Source organism: Pithys albifrons, chromosome 4 (assembly GCF_047495875.1).
Source record: "Pithys albifrons albifrons isolate INPA30051 chromosome 4, PitAlb_v1, whole genome shotgun sequence".
NCBI classification, from domain to species: Eukaryota; Metazoa; Chordata; class Aves; order Passeriformes; family Thamnophilidae; genus Pithys; species Pithys albifrons.
The window spans coordinates 83,426,532-83,442,061 of record NC_092461.1 but is presented as its reverse complement, the minus strand read 5'-3'; the positions used below and the strand labels follow the sequence as shown (position 1 = coordinate 83,442,061).

The following is a 15,530-nucleotide window of genomic DNA, read 5'->3' as shown; positions in this document are numbered from 1 at the left end:
GCGCCAGGAACAGCCCCGCCCAGCCCAGCGCCAGCGGCGCGTGCGCACCTCCCAAAATTTCCTGCGCCCGCGCCCGCCCAGCCAATGGGAGCGCCACGAGCGGAGCGCGCGATTGGCCCGCGATGGGCCACGGCCTCAGGGAGGAAGTTTTGGGCGGGACGACGGCGATGCTGATTGGGCGAGAGGCGCGAGGCCCCGCCCAGACTCGCCCCGCCCCCTCCCGGCGTCCGTTGTGGGGCAGCGGGAAGGGCGGGATGTTTCCCGGGAGAGCGGGTCGGGGAGGTTGTCATGTGCTGACGCCCACCGAGGAGGGGCTGGGAAGGGGATAATGCCGTCGGTTTGGTTTGTTTCAGGATTTGCTTTCAGGCCGGCCAGGTTGGGATCCCGGTACGGCCGAGTGGCTCGGGGTCTTCCAGGGAAAAAGCTGCTGAGCATCCCGGTCGTGATGTCCGAGCAGGACCGGACCGGCTGTCCCAGTCAGGGCTCAGCGGCCTGAAAATGAAAACAAAGCTTCAGGCGCACTAATTTAAATGACTTATTATTATTTATATGATAGACGTTGTTTATATTCTGCTTTATTTTTTGTCCCGTGTTTGCCAATGAGTCACTCGGATGAGGCTGGCCAACAATCCCAGAATCGTTAGGCTGGGAAGGAGCTCGGAATCGTCTGGTCCAACCCCCTGCCAAGGCAGGGTCACCTGCAGCAGGTTACACAGGGCCAGGGCCAGGTGGGTTTGAATGTCCCCAGAGACAGAGACTCCACAACCTCCCTGGCTCTGCCACCCTATGTGTAAACAAGTTACTTACATAAACTTACTGTGTTTTAGTTTATGTACAGTATGTGGAAAATTGCATTTCCATCTTGAAGTGTGAATGTCACCGTTACTGTGCATTCCACACACACTACGTGTGTGCAGGTATGACAGCTGCAACGATTCTACATCAATTCAGTGTTACCAAGGACGAGTTTACAGTGCATTTCCACAGTTGTGTTCCTGGTATGAGAGTAAAAATCCACACATTCAACATCATCAGTTTATACTGTGTCCAAATATGTTCAAAACAACTAAACAACAGAAACAAAATCATCACCAAAAAAAACCCCCAAAAAAACCCCAAAACACTAAAAAAGCCATCTCATGGCTACTACAAGACCCAAAGACTTCTAGCCCTGGAAGTTCAAGCTGAGATGTGCTCCAAGAGCAGAAAGCGTGTAACGGATAATGCTTATTTTCTTTCAGAAGGGAGAGTAGCCTTACAAAGTACTGGATAAATTTAAAATATTGTGAGTACCTTGTGTAATCATCCCTTCCTAAGCCCTTCTATAATTGCCTCCCCTCTTAGAGACTCTGCAGTTCATGTGCAAGGGCCCAGACCCTGCACAGAAGTACAGTTCAGTCTTGAGTCAAGAGAGCAAGACAGATGAATAAAGAAGGAAGCAGGAGTTTGAGGAAAAGGAGGTGGACAGTCAAGGATAGGGATTGAAGGGCCCTGGTTTGGAGAGGTCAATACAAAACAGCAGACGGGGAAAGGCAGGGGGAAAGGCAGCGAGCAACAAGAGCAGTCTGAGTTCATATGTTGAGGTGAAAGTACTTTGCCAGTTCACTCTAACAAGACTTGTTTGCACTGAAACTGTTCCAGCAGGTTTCCATTAGTAAGAATTGTAGCCAGAATTAGGATATCTGATAACATGTTCATCACAGAGGAAAAAAAATGTGACCATGCTGAATAAACTGTAAATAAATGCACTACAAGCTGCAAGAAATTTCATTCTTTTCAGATCTCTTAGGATCTTTTCATTTAAGACAGAAATTCTGCAAGTGGCTGAAATGTTTGAAAGCATACTCTGCTGCTTGCATCCCCAGAAAAAGCTTGTTCTGGTTTAAGAAACTTTCTGGTTTAGGAATGAATCCCAGTGTAAGTTTTGATAACTTTTTTTAACTGATTCCTTCTCCTACTTCCCTCCCCCCATATAAACTTTATTCATAATCATGTAATATTTCCATTGTTTACCATATAAAGTACCGCATGGTTTTCTAAGTGTTAACTTTTTCTGGTAAAAAAAACATAAAACATTTTTTCTTTTTTCTTTCACAGTTGTTCCTGCTGGCTGGAGAATCAGCAGCTTCCCTCCACACATGGTCAGCAAGCACCCCTTAACACCGGTGTACCTTGTGGTGGTTTTGTAAACTGAGACTAGACTCCTCAGAGAAAAATAAAGAAACCAAGGTAGGTAGTGGATCTGAGCAAATGAAGCTTTCAGAATACAAGTTAGACTCACAGGAACTTGCTGTCACTTTGGAAGAATGTGGGTTGCCCTCTGCATTACCTTGTATTAGACCCACAGCAACGATGTTCCTGTGCTGACACATCAAAAAAGACACCTTTTAAGTCATCTCTCTTTCTTCAAAATGCCCTAAGTGATTAACACAATCACTGGAATTAGGAGACAATGTGAAACCCAACAGCTGCACAAGGCTCCCCAGACCTTCAGCACATCCAAGAGGAAAGCTGGAGACAACCCTGTGGCAGAGACATGTAATGCAGCTGCATATCCAGAATGGCACATGACAGCACAAAAGCAGAGCAAGGAGAATGGATATCTCAATAAAAAACCCCTTCATCAGAAACCTACTGAAAAAAGCCTATGACAAGGAAAACTGTACAAACACAGACTTTTCAGAATCAAGTTTATTAGTCACGCACAATTATAAAATTTAAATATTTATACAGCAAGATGGAAAATTCTAAAGTAAAACCACACGTGCCAAATTATTTAGCTGCAGTATACACAGGAATGGTTTTGTTTCTTTTGTGAGCTGATCCAGTATCAACCTTTACTCAACAATTTCCCGAAGGCAAGTTTAATTTTGAGAATGTTTCACATGTCAGTGCAGCATAAAAAAAGAAAAAATTAAAGACCATACTAAACTGATTTCAAAAAGAAAAAGAAGAAAAAGAAAAAAGGACTGAGGTCAGCTACTCCAAAAATAGCTCCGCACTAATACTGTTTGTATGTGTTGCCATAGTTCAAAGGGTAACAAATTAAAATGTTCCTTTGATACACTAGTAACAGGTTCTAAATGTAGTTTGTTCTGCAAAACATGCATGAAGTTCCCAAATTTTTTAAAATCTTCTGTACAAGAGAAGGAATACAAAAGCAGCCAGAAATGGAAGCATTCACAAACACCAGAATAAGGCCCTTCAGAGTTTATTTAAAGTAACATGTTAAACCCCTTCGTTCTCAGGTAATAGATTAAGAGGCCGAGATACACATCGTCTGCGAGGGTGAGGATACTGGAGGTTGGCAGTGTCAGCATCGCAAGATTGCTCTATCAGAGGAGGAGGAGGAAGGAGCTGGGCATGACTGGACCATCTCGATCCAGCCCGTGGGGAATCCAGAGGGGGAAAGAAATACCTGAAACAATTAAGAAAGGAACAAAACACCAAAACAAAAAACCAAAACAAAACAAAAAACAAAACAAGAAAAAAAGAGAAAGGTAGTAAATACAAGGAGAACCAAAGGGGAGAAAAGACATGCTGGAAAAAAAAAGGCTTTAGTATATCCATGCCAAAACCAATAGAACATAATAGCAGAAATCAAGGCTTGTAATTCAAAACAAGACAAATCTGGAAACTTTTCTTTAAAACAAAATAATACAGTCTTTTCCACTGAAATTCATAGAAAACAATACCAGTCATAAGCCCTAGTGTACATTTTTACAAGAGAGCGGATTGCTTTTGAAATCAAAAGGATGGTCTAGTACAGCTATTTCATTCTCCCAGAATTTGTGATTTGTTAACAGCTTTCAGTAATGCTTCGTTTGTGACACAAAATATACATTAAATATTATCAAAGTACATTTTCTGCGTATGCATCTAATTCACATTAACTTCACAGCGTTTCTAGAATAGACGTAAAAACACCATTGTTTTTACATTACTAATATACATTTACAGAGAGTAACTATTTTCAGTGAAATACAGCCTTTGTATGTATTTACAGATCACTGCGAAATCCTCAGAGTAAATTTAAGATTCCCGGTGAGCGCAAGATTTGGAATTATGCCACTTCATGTCATTTTGCTGCTGCTTTTATTAGAACTTACCCGTAACACTTGTGCATTTTAGCATAACTATATTAGATACCTACAGATGTTTTCTGTCTTGTTTACAATTTTGTGGACTTACAAAAAGGAACAGCTATTAACTAATTAATGGAATTATGGGACAATTCACAACAAGCTGCATTCTGGTTTCAATCTTTATATGGTTAAAGTGTTTGCATTTTTCAAGGTTACTGTTTAGAGAATTTTAGGTACTCCATGGAATTATTACCATTGGAATGTAGAAATACATATCAGAAAAAGTACTTCTCTTAGGATGAAGAAAGTATGACAGTACTTACAGAACATTTTTCTGAAGTCATACTAAGGTATATAAAAGAAGCAATACCCAAACTACCAACAGCTACCATCTGTACAATTGTCAAAACAGTTTTCTTATTCCTTTAAAACTGACAGCTTCATATATTACAAAGCAGTTACAACCTTGTAATGTTCAGGAATCTTAATCAAATGCTGAATGCTATGAAATGCCAAACAAATTGGTTCTCAAAACAATTATAATGGACGTTATTGTAAATTATCATTTCCCTCCTCCCATCCCAATCAAGGACAAATACTCTCATTTTTAGTCATGAACTAGTCTTTCCATTTGACAAGTTTTAAAAAAATATGTTCTGATGGAAGTTTTGGGGGGTTGGGTGGGTTGTTTATGGATTTTTTTCCAAACAAGAAGCCTCTCCAAATGTTTTTCTATCAGGAGTTCCAATAGTATCAAACTGTGCAGGCTAGTACAAAAAAATGTACACAACGTGTTCTAAAAAGGCTTTTGAACAGCATTTAGTAGTTAGCAGGCTGCTGGTGTCTTGGGAGAGGTCAAACGGCGTTGGGGAGGGGAAAAAGGAGTTCGTTTTCCATTCCTGTGTGCATGCAACAAGCAGCAAAACACCAAAGTTACTCCAGTTAGCTTGGTATCAGCTCTGCTTTCTGTTAAAAAGGACATAATACAAATGGAGAATGGAAATTGTATCATCAATCTAGACACACAATTACATCAACATAACAATATAGCCTTACTGATTTATTTTGCAGCAACCTCATCACCTGTTCTGAAACTTATTTTGGGTACAAACACAGTTTGGTTATCGTGCTTTTACAGATTTTTTTCAGATCTGCCTATGTGTTAGCTGTTTCAAGTGTTAAAATGTATAGACACAAACACAGCATGTAAAATCACAGATAAAATAAATTATGTGTAGGATACCTATTTAGTCAAATGTTAATACATAAATTTTTATCAATGTCTTAACACTAACACAATAGTTAACAACTGTGCTTATGCAATTCAAGCCAATGGGATTACAAAAGAAAACATGTAGTTAAGTGTGTATTTTTTATAGTAAGGCTAATTTCTACGACAAGACACCACACATTGGGGAATTCCACAGCTACTGACATAATTTTGGAATTAACATTTTGTTATGAACTGGAGCCAAAACCAATTTATCAAAAAACCAAACAAAGAAGCTTCCCAAAATGCAGGGCAATGGATGGAGTCTAAAATAATGCTAGAAGTTCCAGTTTCACTTACTACCAACTTCAGGGACAGGAGAAGAACCACCAGGGGGTGACGTAGGGAAGGGTACTCTTGCTAGCAGCACAGTTTAGGTAAGGAGATTGTGAAACCACACCCTATCAAGTAGGGTATCAAGCAGTCTGTAGTTCCCCACAGGAGCCCAAACAAATAGTACATCGCTCTGGATATACTATTTTCCAGACAGGGCTGTATTTCAGCATTTTTTTTCTAAACTTTAAGGAGAACCTGGAACCAGATGGCCAATATGATTCTGGTGCCCTTTCTTGTGGGGACTGGGCCCATTACCACCTCTCAGTCTCCCATTTATCTTGAGGGGAAAATGTGGAAGCCCTCAGTTCAACACAGATAGGGATCTGGAAGCCAGAACTGCCATTCAGGATTGACTGCTGAAAGGGAAGGAGGGGCAGAGGGGCAATGACATGGTTTCACTCTCCAAGAGCAAACTTGACTGGCAAGCATTTCAAACTGAAAAAAAAAGCCACAGGAGTAGCTGCACATGGATGGGAATGAAAGCTATTCCAAGGCATTTGAAAAAAAAATAAAGGTGGCCACAAAAGTTGGAAAGTGCAGCTATGCAGCTATTTGGCCACATCTAGTCCCTACATAGGATTTACAACCCTGTACAGCTGATTGTACAGACTCCACCAGGCAGATATGGGGCTCAGTGTATTTCTAGACTTTGGTGTACACAAATTAAAATGTTTTTTTCAGAAGAGGCAGTTAAATTTACCTACTAAACATCTACTATTACAGAATAAAAACCCAACAGAGAATAAATCAAATTATCTGCAATACAAATGCCATATGAAGATTAAAAAACCAGAGAATTGATGCTACACCTGCACACACCAACTAACGCTAGCATTGATTGTTGAAACCATAGATTCTGAAGTAGCTTTTCCTCCTACCCTTCTGCTACATTATCCCAGTGAAAAACTTTTTGTTGTAGTTTTTTGCTTCACTTTTAAACATGCATCTAAACCAAAAAGATGGTTATACAGCAGTATGATGAAGATTCTCCCTCTTTGAAACTATTTCAGAAACGTTTTAATGTGAAAGGACTAAAAGTGAAAATAGTTGTTTACGTTGCTTATTTACACAGACTGATTCAGTGTGGCTTAACAGTTTTGTTCCTTTTCCCCTTAAAAGTGGCACAGCAACACCAAAGAGCAAAATCAGAAGACCTTGTAGAAGTATTGCACTTTGCAAGAATGTAAAACAAACATAAAAGCTAAGTGAAATTAAGAAGATTCAGAGAAGAGACTATTTACTGAAATTCAGTCTCTCCTCCTAATTAACCTACCTGCTGGCAGATGATCCATTTAGTGAATTCTGTAGACTTGTATTGGCTGAACCTAGAGAGGCATTAAAAATTCCCTGCTGAGAACTACCATTCACTGGACTCCCATTACCTTTCAGTATACCAGTACACTTCCAGTTGTCCATGTAATTAGCTGCAAATATAGATATATAAAGAGTTAGTTTCTCTTCTGAAGCTCAGCTTTATCTACAAATACATTTCAACTGCCACAAAGCTGGTGTGACTCAGAACTGAACTTCAATACCAATATATAAATTTCAAGTAGCTGAGGACCTGGCCCTTTAAGCTGTCTGATACTCTTTCCCTATCCATGATTTAAACCTCAGCTTCCACTATCAAAATACTGAGAAACAAATGAAAATGTATAAGGAAAATGCCAGTGATTTTTTTTGTTCTGTGTTTTTGCTGTTGCTTTTGGACAAGTAAACTGAAGAAAAGCCAGTTTGCCTCAACATTGCCACTGAACATACATTTTCTGGGTTTAGCAGCAGGAAAGACAGTAATGCAGTACTTTGTAAAATTAAAACTTCATATAGCTCTAGTCTGACAAAACAATTCCAAGATACAGGAACAACTATTCACAGTAGCCTACATCATGCAAGTGTTCTAGCACATGAAGTTATTTTCTTTTTCTGAAATGTAAACACGAATATAACAAAAATCACAAATCTAAAATGAACTTTCACTCCAAATTACATTCCAAGTAAAACTTCCCCAGTATATTCAGCATACTACCAAGTTAATGCATGTCAGGTGGGTGACCTTACCCTTCCAGAGCCTAACACAGCCATCATCGCCAGAGGAGGCAAGCACTGTGCCTGTAATATTCCAGCTGACTCGCCACACCTGGGAGTTGTGATTATCAAACTGTGCCACAATATGGATTTCGAATTTTGTTAATCCTCCTGATGAAGTCAATTCTTTCCTGTTTAAGAGAAAAGTGACAGTTTTGCACACAACTGCTCAAAGGTCTGGACTTGATGAGAGAGGATGCATCTTTCAAGCAATTTATACAACTGTTACTGGATTAGGAGTACTAAGAGGTATTTAGGCAAAATTATAGACTTGCTCACAGTCTTGTCATCTTTAAAATCAGGCTGCTAAAAACCAATTCTCTATACATTAAGTTACTACTTTTGCTTCACAGATACTACTAAGATAAGACTATAGTATCACATCATACCAAACTATCTTCCTCTTAAGCTCACCTTAGAGGTTTTAGTGTGAAAATTCGTACATCTTTGGTTGCTACGGCCAAGATATGGAAGGATCTTCCCAGATTTGGAGCAAATGCAATATCATGAACAGGATCTGTGACTGTCATCAAAGCTTCTGCTTTTGCATATTTCCTGTACAGCATAAGAAATTAACTTTGAATTCCACTGAAACTGCCAGTAATGCAAGTTACACAAACCAGACATAGTAGAACAGGGATAAGGCGTTAAGGATACATGATGAGTCTTGCCAAAATAGAAGTATTTTCTTAACATAAGTTTAATAATTTCAGACTTATTTCTTCAGAAATTGAATACATCTATCAGATAGAGTAACCACAAACAGCAGTATGCTTAATGATACAACAAAGCAAATATTCCAGGACAAAGAACATTTTGTGCATAGTTGAAAAAGGGAAATAAAAAGATTCTTTCATTGAAAATCTCAAGGGAATTTGCATCTCAGTAACTTACTTCTGCACTTGTAAGCAGATTGCTCCCTGCCTCCTCTGCTGCATGATAAACATGTATTCCATTTTTTTATTTATCACCAGGTAAGTTACACCAACTTGTCTTTATTGTTAATGCATGGAAAGCATTGTCTGAAGCCAGGCACAAAATCCACGAAATACTCTGGGGCTCCTTTGCCACACCAATCACTCTGAATCAAACACAATTTCTCTGGTATCATTTAACTGGAACTGGTGGTGTGCACACTTCCTGGCCTTTTCTGCTTCTGTAAACTCTTGACTGCAAAAACTAAATTCACTAGCAATTCACAGGACTTTCTGTCATTATAGTCATGCCTTTAAAACCATTTTAAGGTGGCTTTGAACAAAACAGTGGCTAGTGCAATACAATTCAAATTTCAACTTTGTCCTGTTAATTTCTCATGCAAAATTAACCATATAAATTAGTAGACAGAGAAACAATTCTCCCTTTAAAGTGCTGGTAAGAACACTGGCATGTCTGCACCAACATAGAATAAAATTATCATCACACCTGCTAACATTAGGTACCATTCTGGGGTCTCCCTCTCTTTTCCCATCCAATGACTCAGATAAAATTAAGGTATTATAATTTACTACTCCACAGCTAACAACAGGAATAAAAGACCATACGTTATAAACTACTTTATGATCCCACAAATGCTATACATTGTCATTTAGCATACCTGGTATTTTCGTTATATTCATAAATTTGAACCTTAGCCAATATATTTGGACTGTTGTCATCACTTCCTACAGCTATCATTGGAGAATGGGCTCGGGAGCTAAAAGGGGAAAACAAATACTGTGAATTTTTCAAATGATTCCACAGAAAATACACCAAGCCTTTTTTTCACTTATTGTCTATAAAAAACTCAAAACAATAACAACAAAATTCACAAGGGAAAACAGCACAAGGAAACATGAGTTAAGTGCTATTCAAGTATACATTCACTGTGGTGAAATAATTAGGAAAAATTATTTGGCAATTCAAGATGATGTTCCCAGAGAGCAGGATTGATTTTAAATATGCATCTGCAGTCTAGTATTTGCCACAAGTTTCATGGCAGAGTCTGCATTCTTTGCAGTGCTTTTTACTGACTGATTTAGTGGCATTTCATTCATTCACAGATTACACAAGCTAATGTAGATTAACTCTAGTTTTTAAATCACGTTTTAACCCTATCCCATGCATTAAAGTGAAAGCCTGTCCTCTGAACCTCCAGCACAAAATACTACTAATGAATAGAATAACTGGATTAGCAGAACACAACACCATGCCTACAGGGAAAGCCATTAAGTAGTTCTGGACAAATAGAATCCAAAACAGCTCTGCCTTGAATGGCTTTTCCCTTCCTGTTATTGCTGAGGGAGGATATGAGACAGGAAGCAAAGAACCTCTGCATGTATGTGTTCTTTAGGATAGGAACTGGAGCCCAACTGGACTCCTCTCTGATTCCATCCAGTTTAAGAACGTTAAGTACATCATTGAGCCCCCGAGGGACAGAACTAAAAGAACAACTCTTGGGCTTCATGTTTTTGGTAGCAAGACTCCTGTGGTTCCTTTTACTCTGTGCTGCTAAGGATCCATGTCCTCACTAGAGTTGTCAAAATTATTACCTACTGCAACATCTTCCTTAAGAAAATACAGGAATTGTCCTTTTAGAAACACTTTCTTTTATCAAAATCCCAGTTAAGTTTTATGGGATAAACACAGAGCACTGTGTCATTTTTTAGCTTGTTTCTTGCTGAAAATAATTAAGCTGGGAATATTTCCTCACAGAGCACAGGAGAGCATTTTTAACGTTTCTCTGGCTCTGCCAAACTTATTTCATGAAAAGGAATTTCAGCACCTTTCTTTCACATGCACCCAAATGTGCACTCAATCTTCTTGACAAAAACTCAGAACTCACTCATCATCTGCTTGAACAGTCACAAAGCAAAACTTACAGTTTTCATAACATACCTTGAAGGATTCCAAGAAATACAACTGCAGCTTAGCTTACATGAGATTTCATGCTGCAGTGACCACTGACTGAGATTCATCACATCTGGAGCTTCATAAATCCTTACAACTCCATCTGCTGAACAGGTTGCTAACATAAGACCCATATGCTTGGGAGCAAACTTCACATCTGTAACAGATGTCCTGCTGTCTACTAGAGTGGTCCTCTTGACCTGCAGAGAAAGGCAGAGACTCTTGAGAAATGCTAGAAACTTCCATCAAAAATGCATTCCCTAAGGAAGGCTAAACAAAGTCTCAAAACACCATTTCATAGGATCACTTACATCTTCCATCAAAAACTAAAAAAAAAAAAATCTTTGTACAGCAACAAATTAGAGAATTGACAGATAATTAGATCATTACAATTATGCAATATCAAGCATCGAGAGATCTCTTACAGTGGTATCAAAGTTCTGATACCAAAAAAGGTTGTTTACTCTTTTCAGGACACCACCATGTAATATAAGCACAAAATAAAAAAGTACTGGCCAGAGGCAGTTTCAAACTATCCTCTTCATTCATACAGGTGACAACATTAATTGCTGTACCTGAAGACACTACTTGCTAATTTCAGCCCTGCTGAAGTTTACCATGAAGCATTTTCTCACCAAAGCACAAAAAGAAGTGCCTCTGACAAAGGAATGAGCAAATGCAGCAGATGTTTGATAGGATGATTAGCCAAAGAGGAAAAAATTGTAAACATTTTAAGTTGTCTCCTCTCCTGCCAAGAAAGCCTGAGTGTAAGCTGAAACCTGCACACAGAAGTGAGCTTTCATACCCTACCGGGTGTCAAGTCTTGACAATCCAACTCTTCACAGTACATATTTTAATGTTGGAAAACTTCAGTGGAAAGTAGGCAGCAACTGCAGATATTTTAGCAACTTAAAACAAAACATGAGGCAGGAATAGTATTACACGTATTACAGCATAGCTGGAAAATAACCTGTTTAGATCTAAAATTTCCATGATGAGAAGCTACCTTGAAAATCTACTTCTGAGCAAACTATTTCCCCCAAAAAACTCAATCTACTGTTTGACAGATGAAAGAGACCACCCTGAGACAGTTCTGAATGAGCTCTTGTCAACATAAACCCCCAGAATTTAAATTCTACTGTGGATGGGAATTCATGTTTGCAAGTTGTTTTCCAGGTAACATCTTATTATTATGAAACAACAACAGTGATATTAATTCTCCTGAATGTTGCCATTTAGCTATTGTCCCCAAATATTTTAAGAATACTTACTTTATTTTGGAATATTGCCACGAATGAACAAAACACAGGCAAAATCAGGAACACTTTATGTTAACAGAAAAAGCCTCAAGTCTTACCCAGTGACTCTGGCCTCGGAGTTTATCATTTGACTCTCCCACTATTTCTTCCCAAACAGCTGCTGTTCTATCAAAAGAGCAGGAAGCCAGGACCTGCCCAAATTCAGGATGGGCCCAAGTCACACGCCACACAGATCCACTATGTGTCTGCAAGAGAACATGGAAACATTGCAGAGAGGCATATTTACTGCAGTACTCCAAGAGACCATATATGTTCATGACTTTCTGCAGGAGGGAATTCTAGGAAGTACTACAACTCTTCCTTTGAAACCTCTCTTCTTTTATACCAAGTTATGCAGCAGGTGTTGCATTTCTTTATTTCAACCAGCAATGCAAAGTTTTATTGCTGTCAGTGTTTAAAAGGCAATTACAAGTGTACTTCAAGGCATTATTACTACTTTAAGTTCCAAACTAAGATTTTGCCTTGATACAAAAAGTAGAGCTTTGTTTTCATTCAATTTCCAGCCATTACCAAGCTTACCTCTAGCCTGCCTATACTTTCAAAAACACATGCAGATCATTGCTTATCTTCTTTTTAATATGAAGCTCCTCTTTCCTACCTAGTTAACCTTCTTTTCTTAGAGAAAGGGAATTGAAAAGCTTCTCTTGCATTTCCATTTACTGGTATGAATGCATTGTGGTCCTAGTAAATCCAAGTTTAAGGACAATTCAGGAGCTGAACACAGTAATTATCCAGATGAAGCAGAGTCTCCAAATGAGTTCTCAGGAAAATATTCAATTAAAAACAAAGGTACTGTTTTTTAATGCCCCAAACACCAGATACTGCCATGTTTTGACATCAAAGTCTGCCAACATAACTAACAACAGAAAGACTGCATGTTAGCCTCTGCTTTAGGTGAGAGGCACTGGATGTTTTATAAAAGCAGAGAAAAAGCACTTTATGTAAGATACACAGAATATGCAAAAAAACCAAAAGTATTTCTACTCTACAAGTCAGTAGAAATTAAGCACATTTCTTCAAAAACAAAGCAGAAATTATGGTTATGTCTGTGTAATTTTTATAAATACAAACCTTCCAGCTGGCAGTGCAATGCCAATCCCCATTTTCACTTTTGTCCCAGACCTATGGAGAAATCAAAATACAATCATACAATTTATAAATAAAACTTACTAACTACTACTTTTAAAAGACAGCCATATGTGTACACACACACACACACAGAATATAAGAATAAACACACACACACGCGCACAAAACATTTTCATCTGGAAAACTGTGCCTGGCTCAGTCAGCAACTGCATTTCATTCAGCCTTGAAAACATCCCTAGTACAGGTCAGGAGAAGAGGCACTGCCTGCAAAATCCACTACTGTATGACACCTATCTTTTTTTCAACAGTTAATTACACAGAAATTATTACAACTCTCTTCATTCACTGTTCCAAGAGTGTCCCAAGCAGTTTCACTTTGGAGCCCCCACTGTCCTCACCTGCTCAGATGTGGTTGCAGATCCCCAGTGCACTCCCAGCACTCATCCCAAAGACAGAGCAGGACAGCAAAAAGACATCGAGGTAGTGGGGGAACAGATTTTGTTACTCTTCTGGCATTTCTGCCTTGATTTATAACCACGTGCTGAACCTTCCCCTCTCTTGATTTTCTGTACATCTTTATCATATTTATGACTCTTTTATTGAAAAAGTATGAAGAAAGTCATGAAAATAAACAAATGAAAGACACATCTAGTAGCCTGTGATCAACTCCTATTTGCAATTCGTTCACTTTAAACCTTTACAGAAAGTCACCACCTCATTTCTGCCACTCTGCTATCTTGCTTGTTGCCACCAGAACTCAACTCTGTAACTCTCCCCCAACTGCTATTCCTCCACAGGGCCCACTTAGTGAGAACAAGACTCACACCATATACAAATGCTGTAAAACTCTGGTTAAATTTCTGAAGACAGTTTCATGAAGGATTCATTTATACTTGGAAAATAACATTACAGTGCTAAAGAATATTGTTTCTGCATTCTACCTACCTCTTGGCATCTACCTTAGCAAACGTTTTAGGCTGCAAGTTCTGGGTAGTCAGTGAAAACCAAAGACTAACATGGTTTTAGCTTAATTTGGGGGGGGATCATTGGTGTTGTGGTTTGTTATTTCCTTTTTCAATCCCTGGCCAGGGAGAAAGGGCTGCTCGCTTGTTTTCAAATCTGATCTATATGTGACACAGCTTTCTACGGAAAAAAGCTCTTTTCTTAACCATCTACCTGGTCTCATAAAAAACATAAACTGCTGTCTGTGAATTACATTTCTTAGTAAGAAATATCCACGTAACCATGTAACTTCTGTAATTACCGAATTTTTGTTCATCTTCTCGCTACGCACACAAAAGGGAAAAAAGCAATCAACTTGTCGTTTAAACAAATATAATGTGTTACTTTATTTCCTCTACAGGAATGTAAAAATTATATGTAAAACTTTCACAATTTCCCTCGTCTGCCAGAGCACACGTGGAGCACTTCAGCCTTTTCCTTACTGGCACTTAATGACAAAACAGCAGCTTCTTCCCTTAATAAATACAGCCTATTAGCATTACATTATGAAACGGTAGTTTCTTCCCTTAATATTCTTGAACAAATACAGATTTCCAGCTCTATCAACAAGGCAGCGCTGGGGAATGTTTTCTCGGCGCAGCGCTGTGTGGGAGGGACGCGGCGCTCCGGTGTGTTTACCCGGGCCCGTGTTTACACAAACACACACACGCGGTGCGCCAGGGCCGGTGCCTCCCGCCCCCTCGGCCTCCGCCACTCCCGGCCCAGCCCGGCCCGGCCCCGGCCCCGGCGCGGGGCCTCCGGCGGGACGCGCCTCCGCCACCTCGGTAGGCCGTGCGCCGCCACAGTCCCGCCCGCGGCACAGGGCCCGCCAGTTGCCGCTGACCTTGACGCTCTGGTCGCTGGAGCAGGTGGCCATGCGGCGGCCGTGGAAGTCGAAGGACACATCGTGGATGAGGTCGCGATGATCCGCCGCGATGCTGCGCGCCACGAACATCCCGGCGCGGCCGCCACGCGGGCCGGGGGGCGGGGCCACGCCAAGCGCGCAGCCGCCGGGGCCCGCCTAGCGCGGGGGGCCGGACCGCGCCTGCGCACTGAGGCACAGGGACCGGCAGCGCCGACAGGGGCAGCGCTCCCTGCGAAACTGCCCCCGACCCGGGCTGGGATGCGGCGGCACTGTCTGGGAATCCGCCCCCGACCCGGGCTGGGATACGGCGGCACTGCCTGGGAAGCTGCTCCCGGCCGCCCCCGACCCGGGCTGGGATACGGCGGCACTGCCTGGGAATCCGCCCCCGGCGGCCTCCGACCCGGCCTGGGATACGGCGGCACTGCCTGGGAATCCGCCCCCGGCCGCCTCCGACCCGGCCTGGGATGCGGCGGCACTGCCTGGGAATCCGCGCCCGACCCGGGCTGGGATGCGGCGGCACTGCCTGGGAAGCTGCCGACCCGACAGGGCCCCTGCCCTAGCGACAGGACGCAGCCTCAGGCTGCGCCAAGCGA

General features: G+C 40.9%; 1 protein-coding gene across 1 annotated transcript in view; it reads right to left on the bottom strand.

The window, feature by feature from the left end:
• Positions 1–15,056, bottom strand: part of CEP192 (centrosomal protein 192) — a 79,575-nt gene extending 64,519 nt beyond the window's left edge. The window contains exons 1-10 of the mRNA XM_071554266.1: positions 14,917–15,056; positions 13,053–13,103; positions 12,020–12,166; positions 10,651–10,862; positions 9,371–9,469; positions 8,191–8,331; positions 7,750–7,907; positions 6,965–7,115; positions 3,235–3,418; positions 49–314 (exon numbers count right to left, since the gene is read on the bottom strand). Coding sequence (XP_071410367.1) covers positions 49–314; positions 3,235–3,418; positions 6,965–7,115; positions 7,750–7,907; positions 8,191–8,331; positions 9,371–9,469; positions 10,651–10,862; positions 12,020–12,166; positions 13,053–13,103; positions 14,917–15,027 — 1,520 coding nt within the window. The 5' untranslated portion in view covers positions 15,028–15,056. The remainder of the gene's footprint in view (positions 1–48; positions 315–3,234; positions 3,419–6,964; positions 7,116–7,749; positions 7,908–8,190; positions 8,332–9,370; positions 9,470–10,650; positions 10,863–12,019; positions 12,167–13,052; positions 13,104–14,916) is intronic.
• Between the last annotated feature and the right edge of the window lie 474 nt (positions 15,057–15,530).